This window comes from Phaethon lepturus, unplaced genomic scaffold (genome assembly GCF_000687285.1).
Source record: "Phaethon lepturus isolate BGI_N335 unplaced genomic scaffold, ASM68728v1 scaffold90, whole genome shotgun sequence".
NCBI lineage: Eukaryota > Metazoa > Chordata > Aves > Phaethontiformes > Phaethontidae > Phaethon > Phaethon lepturus.
The window spans coordinates 38314-54803 of record NW_010511165.1 but is presented as its reverse complement, the minus strand read 5'-3'; the positions used below and the strand labels follow the sequence as shown (position 1 = coordinate 54803).

At 41.9% G+C, this 16490-nt stretch overlaps 1 protein-coding gene across 1 annotated transcript in view; it reads right to left on the bottom strand.

Annotated features, from left to right (window-relative positions):
* EPHA4 (EPH receptor A4) overlaps nt 1–16490 on the bottom strand; it is a gene marked incomplete at its 5' end in the record, with an annotated part of 62053 nt that overhangs the window by 11159 nt on the left and 34404 nt on the right. The window contains 8 exons of the mRNA XM_010283015.1: nt 611–820; nt 1358–1419; nt 5440–5625; nt 5806–5919; nt 6712–6770; nt 12048–12159; nt 13225–13384; nt 14588–14712. Of these exons, the coding sequence (XP_010281317.1) occupies nt 611–820; nt 1358–1419; nt 5440–5625; nt 5806–5919; nt 6712–6770; nt 12048–12159; nt 13225–13384; nt 14588–14712 (1028 nt within the window). The remainder of the gene's footprint in view (nt 1–610; nt 821–1357; nt 1420–5439; nt 5626–5805; nt 5920–6711; nt 6771–12047; nt 12160–13224; nt 13385–14587; nt 14713–16490) is intronic.

The window sequence follows — 16490 nt, the reverse complement described above, 5'->3', positions numbered from 1 at the left end:
TACTTGCATTAGTACTATTCCACATGCAGGGTATTAAAATGGCTTTAGCAAAATTAGTTAACAGTCGGATGCTGAAATATAGATAAAATGGGAAAGAAACAAAAAATGGGAATGCAGACCTCCCACTTTTCCCAGTCCAAATTATTTAGGTCAAATTTATGACTAGCTTTGTGACAGGCAAAAGTCGATTTATCTTTTTTTTTTTTTTTTTTTTGGTGGCATACCTACACCTGCTGTATCAAACCTCAGTGGGACTAGCCACTTGGAAATCATTATGCATGTCTGTAAATATCAGAAGGAATAGAAGCCCAAGCTTTAATTTCTGGCATCAGATTCCTGTCACGCACTCTAGCATACTGAAGGAACCAGAGGAATACATGGGTCACATCCTCAGAGAAGAAATACTGATGCAGCTACTGATATTGCAATAACACTACATCGATTTATACTAGCTATGGAGTCTGGGCCAATGTTTATTTTTACGTTGTGATATAGGTTTTCACTCGTGACTCAGATTATTTTAAAACAAACCACTGACACCTCCCACACAGTCAGACAAAACCAATATGCTGGCAAGAAAACGCACCGGACATTTTCTTTCCCTCCTTACCCGTGTGGTGTAAGCTGCTTCAGGGTCATCTTCCAGGACGCGGGACATGCCGAAGTCAGACACTTTGCACACCAAGTTGCTGTTGACTAGTATGTTTCGAGCAGCTAGATCCCGATGCACATAGCTCATGTCAGACAGATACTTCATTCCTGAACCAATGCCACGAAGCATCCCCACCAACTGGATGACCGTAAATCTGCCATCATTCTTCTGTATATGGGGAAAGGAAGAAAATCACAGAGCATTAAGCTAAAAGCTACATTATTGCCATTGCTGAAAATGACAAAGAGCGTATCTCTGGATTCCCATCTTCTCTCAAATAAAATGCAATGTTATTTCCTCACTCTCCTGACTAGTGTCTATAATTCACCAGTAAAGTAAAAACCCAGAGGTTCTGTCACAGCTTCCAGTGATGCAGTATCCAGTTTGCAATGAATCTAGTTTTAATGAGTCTATAGCATTGTGATGCTTTCAAAAATGGAGCAAATCAGAACTATTCCCATTAAACATGGATTATTTAAGACCCTGCTATTTTAAACATTACATTTATTCTACGCCCTTCCACTTTACACTTATTCTAGTTTTCAATAGGAGTAACACCAGAAAACAGAATTTCCTAAGTAAAAATGCGATTTCTTTAAAAATGCTGAATTTTCAGGATCTTTCTGCAAAAAAGAACCAGAATGAAAACCAGAAAATGTTTCCCAGTATAAAATCTCCTTAGCTTATTATGAAGAAACCACCTACCCTGAGGAAGGCATCCAAGGAGCCATTCTCCATGTACTCAGTTATGATCATTACCGGTTTACCTAGAGTTCGCAGAAAGAAAAACACAATTTCTTGATGAACACCAATGTTAATGGGATAAAAATGGGTTGCACATGATTTTACTGCCAAGACACCTGGCTTACACAATCTAATTTAATTTAAAAAGCACTGAGCTTATGCCTCAGCTGTGGGAAGCAAGAGAAGAAATATTATAGGACAGAAACATTTAAAGGGCCCCATCTGGAAGGTTAACCCTTTGGTGGACTCATTGACAAGGTCTTTAACTAAAGCGGCTCCTGTTCTCTAAGGAATATATGAATTGATACTTGAGAGCGAAGAAACAAAGATCTGTTCAAACGCGACAAAAATCTTTAGTATAACTAAATTGCTTGCAGTCTAGAAAGCCTTCCTCTTTCAAAATGGAATCTGTGAATGCTTTGGTGTCTCTGCCTCTTTTGAAAGATCAACACTTTAGGTGAGTTAGAAGCTGTCAGCAGCTACAAGGTATTCCACGACAACTGGATTCAAGAATGCAAAATACAAGCTGTTCCTTTCAACTTTCTCTGTCCCCAATTTGTATCCTGTGTCTCTCGTTATTTATAAATGAGCCAAAGCCATTTGCCTCATGAAGTCAACCACAGGATAAATGATTAATGAATTGTGTCACACGTGGGGCATACTGCTTCGGCAGCACTGAGCTTTCCATGCTGCAATACAGAAAGCCAAGCTGGGCAATCTGAACAGAAATGTAATGTAATGTAGCTGACATGGGGATGCTTTCTAGGCACCCTCCCGCCAAAAACAACAGCAAATACATAACTAATGCTTGATGTTGTCTTTAAGATCTTTACAAAGTCATATCACGCTGAAACTGAAAACAGCTACATACAAGTAACACTAATTATTTCACAAGGTTAAATCACGCTGGATATTCAGCACCTAGATATTTGCAGAAATAGGTCAAATATCATCTCCACTCTAAAAGTGAGCAACAGGAGATGTAGAGAAGTGACTTATCAAAGGTCGAATGGCAAAAGCCTGGTCCCAGGATGAGCACTGTTAAGTCCACCTGAAGTCAAGGGAGCACCTGATGATTAGTGCCAGGCTGGCGTGGCAACCCTCCCAGTCATGCTTGAGCTACAGAAGCTATAGAGCTTCTTCCTAAATAAAAGACAGGGTCCCAGAGAAACTTTGCTTTTGCACTTCCTGGAGCAGCTCTGAAAAAGGGAACATTATAGGGAAAGAAGGGTTCAGTGGACATGTCATCTAGACTGTAGATAGCTCAATTCTGTCTTGGCATCAGAGCTATCAGAACTACTCAACTTTTCCTTGCTTCTGTCACCAGCAAGTATCTGCTCCAGAACAACCAGCTATGAACATTACCCTACCATGAAACGTTGAAGCATTGGAAGTTCCCCGATCATTTCTACCTCAGTGCATTTTCCACCAACACGCTTTTCTCTACATTTGTCAAGAATTTCTGTTTTTGAAATAACCTTTTTTTTTCAATTAGAAAACAATATGCTATAAGGACTGATTGTACTGAAAATTTTACCTCATTTCACCTACACCAACATCTATGTGCGATACATCACTTATTTCACTCATCATTACCTATTTCACCTTTTCAGTCCCAACCTATCCTTTGCAGGCCTTTTACTATTCCTGGTTCTCCTTCCCTTCCCAACCAATATCAAAACCCTCACTGTTTTGCTCCCATGCAAACTGGCATGCCCATGGAATGCCAGTCTGGCAGCAGAACCCCTTCTCATTTGCATGAACGCAGCAGAGAAGTGACGGTATTGCATAAAGCACACTGCTCTGGATGAAGGGCATCGTGACCTTGGCTGAGTACTTAAGGAAAGGGATGTGATAAAACGTCATTCTCCCTCTAATTCACTTTTGCATGCATTCTTTGGTAGAAAGAGAAAAAATTCCAACCAAATCTGCATATGTCACTGTTTCATTTATCCTTTGCAACTGTGACCAGAACCCTTCCACTGAACAAATACAGCTAAATGAGTTTTAATTAACCTTCCTCAATCACAAGATACTATGTCAACGTAGAAAGGAAGACAGGGAGACTCTTTCAGTGCATTAACGTGTAATTTCATTACTCAGGCACTTCTTTAGCAGAGGAGGGGGACAGAGAGAGAAGTTACCATGAGTGAGTCAATTATTAAAGTACTTGACTAGCAGCCAATAATGTGTTCGTGTTTTTTTGCTGCCTCTCTCAAACCCCATCTACACCACTATTTATCTCACATTTTAATTTTCAGTTTATTAAATGCATTCATTTATCACAGCATTCAGAAAACCTATGGAGAAATTGAGATAAATGTCGTCTTAAGTAGCCCCGTTTACCAAACACACCAGCTCTGAGGTAGCCAAGCTGGCTTGCTGCGGAAGCATCGCTTACTGCGAGCCAGGCAATGAAACATTCTCAGGTCAGGCTACCACCTCCTTGGTGAAAATTTCAAATCATTTTAATTCAGTGACAACTGCATTATGCAAATGCATACAGTCATTTATAACTGCTAGAGCTGTAGTAGCTCGGGGGGTTCCAGCCTCGGTGGGATTTCAACACAAAGATTCCCCTGTTGCCTCTCTTTTACAGAGGTGCTAGAAATACCACTGGCTGTAGCAAACACTGTGGCCTGACCACAACCCCCCGCTTTCGTTACAACAACAAAAAGAGAAAGACCGAATCAGACCTGCAAAATTTAAACAGATTATTATCTTTTCATTTCAGTTTTGAGGGAGGTCCTCAGTAAATGGTGGACAAAATTAGCCCAAACCCCTATTTTCCCTAGCAGAATTTGTCTTGAAAAGCAAACATCGACACGCTGTATGAGCCATTTTCAACAACTGTGAAAGAAGGCAGACTAGGAGAGGGCAACACAAACGAGTAAGGGTACGATTTCCAGAAACACAAGCGGTAGAGTAAGCATCCAACTCCCACCGACATTCAAGAGGGACAGGGTTTTCCAGTGGTATCGATGGCTTTGACAACCCTCTATGCGAGATACCATGTTCTTTTACTTTTTAACTTTTCATCCATATCTAATTTTAATTCCTTACACTATTAATACCCTGTGTTCATGTTCATCATGCACACCATCAGCTGCAGAAGGTAAGCTTCACAAATTCCACCCTTTAACAGCCGCTGACAAGATCACTGTCTGCCGCCTTTGCTACCCTGAGCATGAGCCCCTGCATCCAAAGGGTCTTTCAGGATTAGTGATCAGTGCCAGGCTCTGCCAACATGCTACCTAGAGCACTCGGAGTAGGGACAAGAACTACACCATCGCAGCGGCACCTTATCAAGTCAGACCCAAGCACATCTGTCTCACAGGTGTATTTTCAGTTCTAGCCTACAAACAGCACCCGGCAAGCTCTGTCATTCTCTTTCTAAGGCAGGGTTCATGGCACAGTGAACAGTAACAGACTTAAAAAAAAAAACACAACAAACCAAACAAACAAAAAGATCAGCCAGGTAAATACGGCAGAGTGTAGTTAGCACACCTGTAAATCAGAGAAAACAAATAAGCAAGTTTCACACTAAAATAGTCTACTTCATTTCAAAGGCTTGCTGCTTACATCTGTGCTTTGTACCTTAAACATACGACTCTGTAATTTTGTTTTGGTATTTTTTTCCCCCAGCCATTTTGAATTCTTTGCTCACCATCTGCTTTTGCCTATCCTGTAACAATCAGCTCAGTCTAGCAAAGATGTGAAAGATGCCTGCTTGGCATAGCAAGAAGGGGAAAAAAAAGCCAACCCCTGCAGTATTAATTCCCCCTACAAAATCTCGTACAAGCTGCCTACAGATAGAGTATCAGTTGAAACCATAAACCCATTTATAGCTGACAACAAGATTAATGACTTGTCCTGCACTGATTTCCTCCTATTAGCTATCAGTGGATCTGTTCCATCTGTCATTTCACGGGAAAGAGAGTAAAAAGAAAAAAAAAAAAAAAAACCCACGGCGCACACACCACCACAGACTTAATTTCTCAGTGACTTCCAAATTTGCCTTGTCATGAAAATGACCTACTTACATTTAGTAACTACACCTTCCAAGTGGATGATATTGGGGTGGTCAAATTGTCCCATGATGCTGGCCTCACTCAGGAAGTCTCTCCTTTGCTTATCAGTGTAACCAGCTTTTAGAGTCTTGATAGCAACACAGATCTCTCTTTTTCCTGGTACTTTGAGACGTCCACTGCATACTTCACCGAATTCCCCTTAAGGAAAAGGGCACAAGAATCCATGGTCATGAACATGAAGCACACACTTGTGTTGTCAAACTGTTATGTCAGTTCATTTGGGGGAACTGTCATACAAAAATCACAGGATCTCATGTTTCCTAAAAGCAAATTTAAAACTATATTTACAGAAAAAAATGCAAAAGTTCTGGCACTTACCCACACCAATAACTTTCTCAATCTTTATGCAGGAGGCATCAATTTCTTTGGCAAATTCCCTCACAGCTTGGTTTGGATCCTCATATGTAAAAGGATCCACATATGTTCTAACACCTGCAAGGCAGAAATGTTTTATTTGAAGTCACTGATCTACATGCTGCTGAACACAGAACATATGAGACTGAAGCCTTAATGATATACAACAGCAAAGAGAGTGTACAATAAAAATGTACTGTAAGCCAGGAATGACTGATGAAGTAAGGAAGGAATTAATGTATTTTTCCCCCAATGTGATTTTTTTCAAATGTAAACATTTAATATTTCCCAATATTGATGTAAGGAATCAGGTTTTTGCCAATAAATGAGCTTCACAAATCACTGCCATCACTAACATGCCAACAGGCCGTCTATGGACCTGTGAGATTAAAACACATCACATTTCCCTTTTGGGAGCCAAGAAATTCTGAGCTCAGGTCCTAGGCTTGGTACCTGGATGACTGAGATGGAAATAACAATAGGATTCAGCCTTGGAAAAAAGGCAGCAAAGTTCACATTTCCTTTCCTGCAGGATTACCCCCAGCCCATCCAGAAACTGCCCTAGCAGAGTATTGTGAGGAAAAATCATGCCCAGATCTCACTAGCCGAGAACAGATGTCTTTCAGTGGAATGGAATAATGGAAAATTTTGATGAACCTTTCTCCTGTCTGTCTCCTCAAAAATTTTTACCCAAATACTTCCATTTTCCCCGTTACTAAAGTGCATAGTTTTGAAGGAGGACGTTTGCAAGAGAGCAAAACGGAAACATATTTATCTCAAGAGAAGTGTCATCCCTTATTTCCCAAACATCAGAACATGGGACATGTTTTACAAACCGAATCAAAAAACCCAAGCACCACTGCCTTTTACCTTGGTTCAAATGTTTCTCCTCATCTGCCTCTTGCTTAGCCTTACTGTACTTACTGCGCCTGTCAGAACAAAAAAAAAAAAAAACAAACACCAGTTCAAAATAAGTATCTTACTTTGAGACAAGCTCAATCTTCCTGACCTGCTGAGACTTGAGCTGTTTGCACCTGCCACGACCTGTGCTTGGCAGCTCCCCTGCAACAGCCCGTAACACAACATACACTTACCAGCGGGGTAGGAGACTCTTTAGACTGCTTTAAGTGTTATTGGCATCAACAAAGCATCAAGGGAAACGCAAATCCCTGCGTTTGCACCTCAGCATTTAAAGAAAGAAAGGAAAGCTTACGTTTCGGCTACTTTTTCTTCAAACATACCTTTGCAATTCTGTGCAAAAGAGGGCCAAATTGCTTTTTATCCCTATCACGTATGGGTTTCAATGCCGCAACAGAGGTGTTTTGGTAGGTTGGTTTTCAAACATAATTAGGCAAATGTCAATGCCGACACACTTGTTTAACTGCAAATTTAAAACTGGAAACAGTCTAGTAACATAGAAATCAGGATGGCAGCAGAAAACTCCCCTGATCACCAAAAATGCAGATCCCAAGGATTTTGTTTATTCTTTTAATCACTGTATAATTGACGGGGGCAAAGAACTCCTGATGACAGAGCTCCTCTACTAACCCTCTGAGTTGGACACAATAGTTAGTATGTTAATTCTATGGATTAGTATTTCTACACCTACACACATGATATTGTACCAGTTATGTATTTAATTAGTTCAGCTTTAAACTTCAATGGAAAAGTGGCATTAAGAAAAGTTAATACAAGAGGTTAGTCTGTTAGGGAAAATTTTGAGGAGTCAGCTCAGCCAAATGTGTACTGGGATTTGAAGTTCCCCAGCACCTAATGGTATGTAGATGTCGAGATTTGATTTGGGCTTTTCATTCACTGGAAGTTCAGAACCGGGCGGAAGAACAGACATTGCCAAAGAGAAGGGCTTCTTGTTGCTTACTCCTCAGTTTGCCTGTCTCTACGGAAGTCCACGTCTCCCAGCGTGTCAGACCCACGTTAGCTAACTGGGAAGAGTCTGGGCTGGTGTGAAGACGACGGAAGGCAGGAGAAAGCAAGCCTGGAGAACAGGAGGCAAGACCGAGACTGCCCGCGATGTGCAACCCACTTGGCTGGAGTGGGGCGGAGACGACCAGGCCTGCCCGGGGCACTGGGCTGCGACCGGCTTCAAAGTCTGGAAACGGTGAATGGGTAGAGAAGGAAAATGGGAATGGGTGAGCGAAAGACCTAGCTGGAGATGGGAGTTAAAAAGGGTCAAAAACCCGCAGATAACAGGAAGAAAACAGGTGACTCAGAGCCTCGCTTGCAGCAGATCTTCCTGACTCTCACCATTCCCCTTCTGTCAGCAAAACCCTTCTGCCCATGAACAGAAAGCATCTCTCTTCCCGCTCTGCGCCTGGCCTGCGGGGAATGGCAGCTTCTCCCATTGCGGTCAGCTGAAAGGCCGTTTCCCAGCCTTTGTCTTTGCAGTCTTTTAGTGCTGGGTGTTAAACACTCTATGCCAATAATAAAAACTATAAATTAACCATGAAACAGAAGGGAAAAAAAATCCTGTTTGTCATGTGAAGACTACCTGATCTTTGAACAAAGCCTCACAGCTCCCAACAACATCAACAGGACTTGTGTTTAGACATAAAAAGCAGGTACACATCCAACCATAAATGGTTGGGCGCTTCTTTTCTTGATGAAAGTCAATTAAACGCAAATCGCTCCAAATCACAAGAAGAGTATTATTAAAACCACACTGGATCCAAACATCAATTTAAACAATTTATTTGCTGAAGACTTTACAGCACTGGGGTAACAGAGCCAAGTTAAATAAAAGGACTATGTTCTGCTCCCAGTTACTGAACTGAGTAAGAAGGAAGAGGCCACACAAATCTCACCCGGTGCTGTGTGGGACCGAGTCAGCTCAGGGGATTGCAGAGATGGGTTTCAGGTATTATACAGCTTCTCTCAGAGGCAAGAAAAAAAGGAAGGAAAAAAAGATGATTCTGCATTTTAAGCAGGGCCCCTTCAAATTAATTTTATTAATGTTCAGGTGCAGATGGGAAATAAGAAACACAAACAGACTTTGCATGAAAGCGTTTTAAGTATGAAAAAAATGCTCTTTATCTTATTTTGAAAAAGCACAAGCACCCTAACAACAGATTAAAAAAAATAACCCTCCCCCACTAAGGGAAGGGAAACAAAGGGATTACTGTTCAAGCAATATAATTGTAGCTTATTAACCTTAAATAATACCTTCCAAACTAACTACCCACTTCCACTTCTCCCTGTGTCACCTGTTGACCTCTCCTGCTTGGCTGGGGGCAGGACGCTCCTGTCTGCCATTGTCCTCGAGAGCGGCCCCGGAGCCCCGCGCCACGGGGCACGCGGGGCTGGAGCCGCCTCTCGGGCAGCTCACCTGAGTGGCAGAAGGAAGCCTTTGTGCCGATTTGAACCCCGTAATTACAGGGATTTTGGCGGTGGTGATTAAATAGCCAGCATTCAGGAAAAGAACACAGAAGCTCTCAGAAACTGCAGGGGTCAGAGACACAGGCAGATCTACAGGTGGGGGCTGGCGACGAAGAGGAGGTAACAACGGAGGAGACTGGCACCCACTGAGGTGAAACAGCAGGACCTGGCACCGCACCGCTGCTCCCACCTCCTCCTCCCCACACGGAAGAGGGGCTGGGGGTGCTGCCGTGCTCAGGCACCAGGCTGGCGGGGCGTGCTGGTCCCGCAGCACCAACAAAAGGTGGGCACACGCACTCAGCTGCTTACGGAGCAGAAGATAAAGCAATCTCTCCCCATCGGAAGACCTTCCGACATAAACTTTTAGATGACCAGGGGATTCCGTAGGGCCATCTTACTCCACCCGAGCCCTTATAGAAAATTGCTCTTTCTGTTTTACGCTTTCCAAAATCCTTTACAACTGTATTTGAGATACCCCAATTTCACTCAGCGTTCCTGCAGGGCAGGGTTTAGAAACACTCACGGTACCTCCTGCATCTCTATGCATATGCTCATCTTAACCTCAGCAAGTTTAAACTAACATGTAGGGAGGTTAGTTCTCATGTTAACACAAATGCTGTGGTCGCAGAGGACAGAACCAAACAGCTTGAGCAGAATTTGACAAATTCTGTTGTAAAGATGAATTTTGGGATTTGAGCGATGACTTGAAAAAACGTAATGCTAAATTAGTAGTAATAAGCCAGGGTTCAAAAGCGGGCACCTACAGCACATGCCCAGTTCCCACAACTGGCTCACAGATGCAGAGGGGCCATGTCTGCAGGCCAAAGCACGGCTTTGATTGTACAAATATGACTGTTAGGTCATGGATAGATTACAAAACCTCCTCATGGGCACTGTGTGGACAGATAAGCTTTTTCTCATCTTAAGTAATTTTGGAGCAAAGTATAATTGTTTTGCTATTAAATTCTGCTGGTATAGGAACATCATGAAATATCCCCAAAGCCCACACCTCTAAATGACACTAGTAAAGTGGTTAAAATCGTTAGAGTAACAGTGAATATTAAAGTAGATTCTGTTTATTGAGACCTACTTCCAGCTACTGGAGCGTTGTGTATTGAGAAAGGCTATTAATTAGCAAGGCGCCATGCATTAGTATGCACAGAGCAGTTTCACTGTCCTAGTATTTCATTCATCTTGCTGTCTTGCCCCTTCCACGGCCTCTCTGAGACCTACCAGTGCAGAGCTACGGGACATCTCCGAGCCCATGGCCACCAGGATACTTTTATCTCCATTCCCACCAGTGCTCAGACCAGCCTTTTGTTGCTACTGCCCACCTGCTCTTTGTCTTGTCTTTCTCCAGGTTGAGCACTTGTGGGCAGAGATAACCGGACAGACAGCCTGAGCGGTGAGAAGACCCGCTGAGTGCGCGCCCGCATCAGCGAGTCTGTCAGCTACCTGGCTCCAGGCAGCCTTTCCTTTGACAGCTTTATGGCCGATACTAAAGAGAATCAATATGAGGGCGAGGGGTTGACATTTCATTTTCTAAAAAGTGATCCATTGAGGTCCAATCATCAAGCAGTGTTTATCAGCCTTGGGAAGCGACATTTTTTTTATAGGGGGAGGAGGGGAAGGAATCATCTCAAAGCAGCTCGACAGGCTCAATTCTCCAAGGTGGCGACTCATAATTAGAAATCCAATGTATCCTGCTATCAATCCTGCCTTAAATAATAAAGTGATCAATAAAAGCGGAGAGGAGATTAAGTCATCAAGCTCAGTAATGCTATTTTCTGTTGCAATGGCTTTTAATAAACCTGTCTCTCCACATTACATTTTCATATGTTCTGCTCTTCTTTCTTCTTGCCAGCACAGAAGCTTTGAGTTGAACGCCCACAGAAAGCTATAACAATGTACATCTACTTTCCAGATATTACCATCATAGTGACTTAACTGCTCTTTAAGACAATTTAAAGTAAGAGAGCAAATCAAGAGGAATTTGTACACGTTTATGGCTGATGCCATTAAACCGATCAACAGAGACTGACAAAATGTGCATCCCTCAGAGCCCAGGCTTCAGATGCAGTAATGACATGTCCAGTTTTATCCCAGAATTACACTGAAGCAAAATCATGCTGATCTTTTTATATGAGACTCAACACAAAAGATGAAGACAGAAACACACCGTGTTTCTGCTACAGTGTCCTCCCATTCACAGGTTTGTTCCTGAAGCCTGGGTTGAATTTGGGAAAATGAACAAGTACTTGGTAGAAGATTATAGTCCTGCTCTGATGAAATAACCATCGATCCAGTCTGCTGTGTTACCGCCTCTGATGCTGAATGACTGTGGCTTCTGTTTTACAGTCATATCCACTCACGCTGGAAGGACTAACCCAAAAGACTAATGCAGGCTCATACAGACTAGTACAAAAATCACAAGCATAGCAGTCTGATGGCTTAGTTCACAACAGTGCAGTTGTTTATTCCCTATCAGGAGTCAGTCCAAGAAAATCTACTGTACCCCATACCCATTAAACTTAACTTCAAATTACACTAACCACAAATCTCTAGCTGGCTTGCTTCTCAATGCCAGTTATTGGAATCAGCTTTGCATTTGAAGGGCAAATAGAGCTGGAACTATTGCCATTACATCACATGCTGCTTGGTACTAATGTTGAGAAGATCAAAGCTACAAGGCAGAAGGCTTGTAATGCAAATGTACTGTTTATGATGCTAATCAAAGAATTTAGCTTTGTTTGGAGGAGACAAAAAGCTCCCTCATGAAACAGAGAGGGGGAGAGAGAAGCTTAAGTTCTTACCTCCTGCTGATGACAAAGGCTGCAATGAGAATGACCACAAGAACAACACTGCCAGCCACTGAAACAAGAAGCACTGTGGGATTGGTACCATCGCCAATGATGGGGGAAGGAACTGGAAACAGAAAAGGGAGCATTAGTTGACACCCTCAAAAAAATCAACCTAGGTAGCACTCAACGAAGCTTTCTGGCTTGTGCAGGCAGTTTAGAGCAGCACTCAAATCTACTTTTAGGCCTTTATTATATAGTCATTTAACACAATTTTCCAACAGGGCCCTAATTAACTGAAGACATGATGTTTGGTAATGATTTGGGGAACTTCAATTCACTGGGAACAAGGGCTCCCTCTCCTTCTCCCCTTCAGTGTTGCTCAGAGGGTATAATGGCTATTTTTTTTTGCCTTTCTAATTGCTTTCCACTCTTCTTTCCTCCTCCTTTTTCTCTCAGTGGGGCCAGATGATCACTCCCCAACTGACACAAAGAGAGTAAGTTATTTTAAAATGTCCACCCTCTTCCTGCTGGGTTGATTCTTTTCAGCTGTTAATATCCTGAAGGATGTTGCCACTAACTGGCATGACCTTAAATTGATTTAAGCAGACCTGTATGTCCAAAATAAAACAGGCTTGGTCACATTGCCTTCCTGCCACCGAAAAGCACACATTTTGGGGGCTAAATTTGTGTGTTTCATGGAGTAAAGTGAAAAGCTCTACTGACAACAATATTCTGTCTTTATATGACTGTCTAAGGAAAAGTGCAAATATGTGAGCATGTAGGACACCTAACTGATCTACGTCAATAGCTTTTGAAGGGGAGTAACAGGGTTCTATTCTCCTGGAAATTAGATATTCCAAGAACATGTGCAAACATCTACATTTACAGTAAACAAATTCAGTACATAAATCTCTCAAGCATTAACGACTTCCAAGTGTTTATAGGGCGTGTGTCTCCTTACGGCACACTGAAGTATCTTCATTGCTGGAATCTAGAATATAGCATATCCAAATAGATGTCTCGGGTCAGATTCATGGCATTGCTAACAGTCACGCGGCCATGGAAGGACATTTTCCCAGAACAGACACACCACCACTGTCCAAGTCACCAATGGGAAACTCCCAACACACAGCTCAGTTACATTTGCACTCTTTGCTTGAGGAAAAGAAATCAGTGAGCATGCCATTACCTGTATTTGTTGTGAACTCAAATGGCCCACTGAAGTCTCCATATCCTGCTGCTGTCCTGGCCCGCACGTGAAATACATATGAAGTCAGGGGGTTCAAGCCTTTGATGTCAGTATTCCTGGAGGCTGTCTTCACAATGCGATAGCTGCGCTCATTTTGGTCCTAATAACAAAACAACACAGTGGTGGATCAAGTGAAAATGCCTCACTGCACCATGAACCATGGAACCCCACTTTCTTGCCAAAACTGTCATGATGAAAGAAGATGAGTAACAACAATGGAATTTTCAAAATATATCCCGAGGGCTCCTGCGGTCGGCCTTGCTCAATACCCCTAGCACTGTGTGCCGCATGGAGCTCTGAGCAAGCCAAAAAAGGATGATGAGGTAGTAGGTATGATACTCGTATATCACTGATTATTTAAGAAATCACACAATGAAATCCTTTGGAAAATATCCAAGCCTTCCAATAGGATCCTCTTGCTGAACAAGCCACATTTTACTCACACATGCTGGCACTTTCTTCTTCCTACCAGCCAGAAGCCATATTAAAAAAAAGGTAAAAGTATCTTAAGGAAGAAAAGACTGAGAAAATGTCTTCCAGAAAGTCCAGTCTTAAAAACTGTTCCCTTTTTGGCTGGAAAATCCATCAGAAAATGTAATAATCTAGCTTCCCTGCAAATCAAATGCCTTTTTCTGTATGTGTTAGGGAAGCAAGTAAGTGATTATCTTTATTAAAAAAAAAATTTAGAAGTATGCATGTGCCTGTGAGAGAAAGCGCATGCAAGCAAGAGCAGGTAATTGTTCATTTTTGCAGAAAACCTTTAAAGAAAATAGCTCTTTTCATAGTTCCATACTTGAGAAGTTATTTGTAGGAATAACATCTCCCTCTAACTTGGAAAGTAAGAAGAATGTAATTTTCTTTCCTTATTCTTTATTAAAAGCCATCCAGCCCACACTATCACTCTAAGCAGAAGCTATTGGCAAACAAATATTATTATCATTATTACTGTGTTATATACTTCATTATTACACTTCTGTCTATGAAGTAAAGCTAACGTCTCACCTCTGCCCAACATTATTGATTCTCATTATAAATAGGCTTGCTACAAAAGCTCAGTTCCTAGGTAGGAAAAAATAACAAAATAAACTCATACCATTGAGCTGGAACAGCCTATGAGTTTTATTCTTTCAAGCAACCATTCAAGTGCATGAAATTTTTAATTGGATTTTATTAAACTGAATCTATTTGGTTTCAAATGATGGAATCCTCTCTGGAAATAAACCACGACGGAATGAAGTAAAAAGCTCTCCCCAAACCCAAACAAAATTCCTTGCTTGTCCAGGAATTGCTTTTTGAACAGTACCTTTTCATAGTATTTGACTTCATACTCCAGGATGACTCCATTTGGCCTGTCAGGTTCCAGCCAAGCCAAGGCAACACTGTGCCTTGTTATCTCTTTAGCCTGGATCAAAGCAATTGGGGATGGAGCTGCCAGAAGAAAAAAAAAATTATAAGCAATGATTTAGTTTTAATTAGGAGCATATATTTTTAATCATAGCTTTCACAACATAAGCACTTTGAGAAACTGTTTTTCTTGCAGGGGTGGGGGTTAGAAGCGTTAAGTATTTTTCCTGTTTTCTCTAATAAAATTGCATTTAATCCTCTCTAATAAAGCTTGTTCTTGGATTCTGGGCAATATTAGATAGGAGGATTTTGAAGTAACAATACAATTGTCTAAACACTGCAATGTTTGTGACACCCAGGTACAAACTCCATAAAAGGCTAAGTTACTAAATGATTCTGCTTTATTTTTGTCCTTTGTTAGGCACAGTGCACAGACTCGTACTTTTCTTTTGGTCCACAGCGATTCTCTTCTTCCACCTCCTAAAATTAACTGCTGTTACTTCGTTAGCTATTTGCTTTACAGGAAATATGAAATTTCTGAGGGACCAATCTTTCTCTAAAGCTGAGAAAATATTGCCATTGAATTAAGTAAGACCAGAATAAAGCTGAACACCTATGAATTTGGACCTTCCCTTCATTCATTTCCAATACCAGGAAACTTGTATTTCAGGAGTCTGAGCCAGTATGTGCTTCCTAACTTGCCCTGCTTGTGCCCGAGTCTGTGAGCAGTGCCCGGAGAGTGGGGAAGCTCAGCGCCCAAGGGCCAGATTCTGACTTTGAGAGCTCCTTCCCAGCCAGAAGACACCAGAGATTGGTCCGTTGTGTACCAAACGGGCATCATCTGACCCTGTCCCATGTGGCGCTATATTGATGCGATTAATAAAAAAAGCAGGATTACGCTGCCAAGGCTATGGGCTGCGTGATTTTTGGAAAAACTCTACCTAGCAACAAGCTAAACTCAAAGATCCTTTAAACTGTATCTGTGTGCAGTAATAAGGGCTGCAATGAAGAAGATAATGGAAAACATCTCATTGTGCACCCTACACTTTCAATAGAGCCCCTGCTAATGCTGAAGTTCAGGTTTTTGGCTGGCTGGAGGACAATGCATTCTCCCTTTGACTGTGATAGCAGCAGATTCATGGCTGCGCTGGGGGAACGGGTTTTCTGAAGATTTATGAACCCGGCTGCCCCTTTCTTGCTGTTGTGTTGCTGTGTGGTCACGTCTCTAGCCAGCTGTTATCAAGCTCTTTTGATGCTGACAATAGCTGGTATAAATGGCGGAGTCTCCAGAGATAAAAAGGGACATTCATGAAATTTTTAATCTTATCTAACAAAGCTGTCCTGTATAACCAGAGATTAGAGGTCTTCCTAAATTGGATATATTTCTTCTTTTGTCCCCTGAAGCTGTAGCCATGTTGCTCTTTTTTCCCCCCTTTCCCTTTCTTTTTGTTTTTTTTTCTACCCTTAACTTTGGGATGACGATCCATGAAAACGTTAAGAGTAAAAAGTATTCTTGAAGCATGTATCCTTGAAAACTACCAAGAACGACAAATAAATAAAACCAACCACAATAAATGAAAGGAAAATTGAATGTTGAAAGCCTGAAACCTACTTGACCATATCAGACAGTTCTGATGGAAGTGAAAATAACCGGTAGACGCCGCACAGTCACAAAAGGGTGTCTCCTCTTGATGTGAAACCATCAGGGAGCTGCTTCCCGGTTTACTATTTGACAGTTTGGCATCTCTGTTAGAAATGCCTCCAGAACCTTTCTCTCTTTTTCCTTGTCTGTCTCCCACACGCAAAGGCAAATACCAGATGACAGAGGAGACTATAAACACAGCCAACAGGGAGGATCCAGG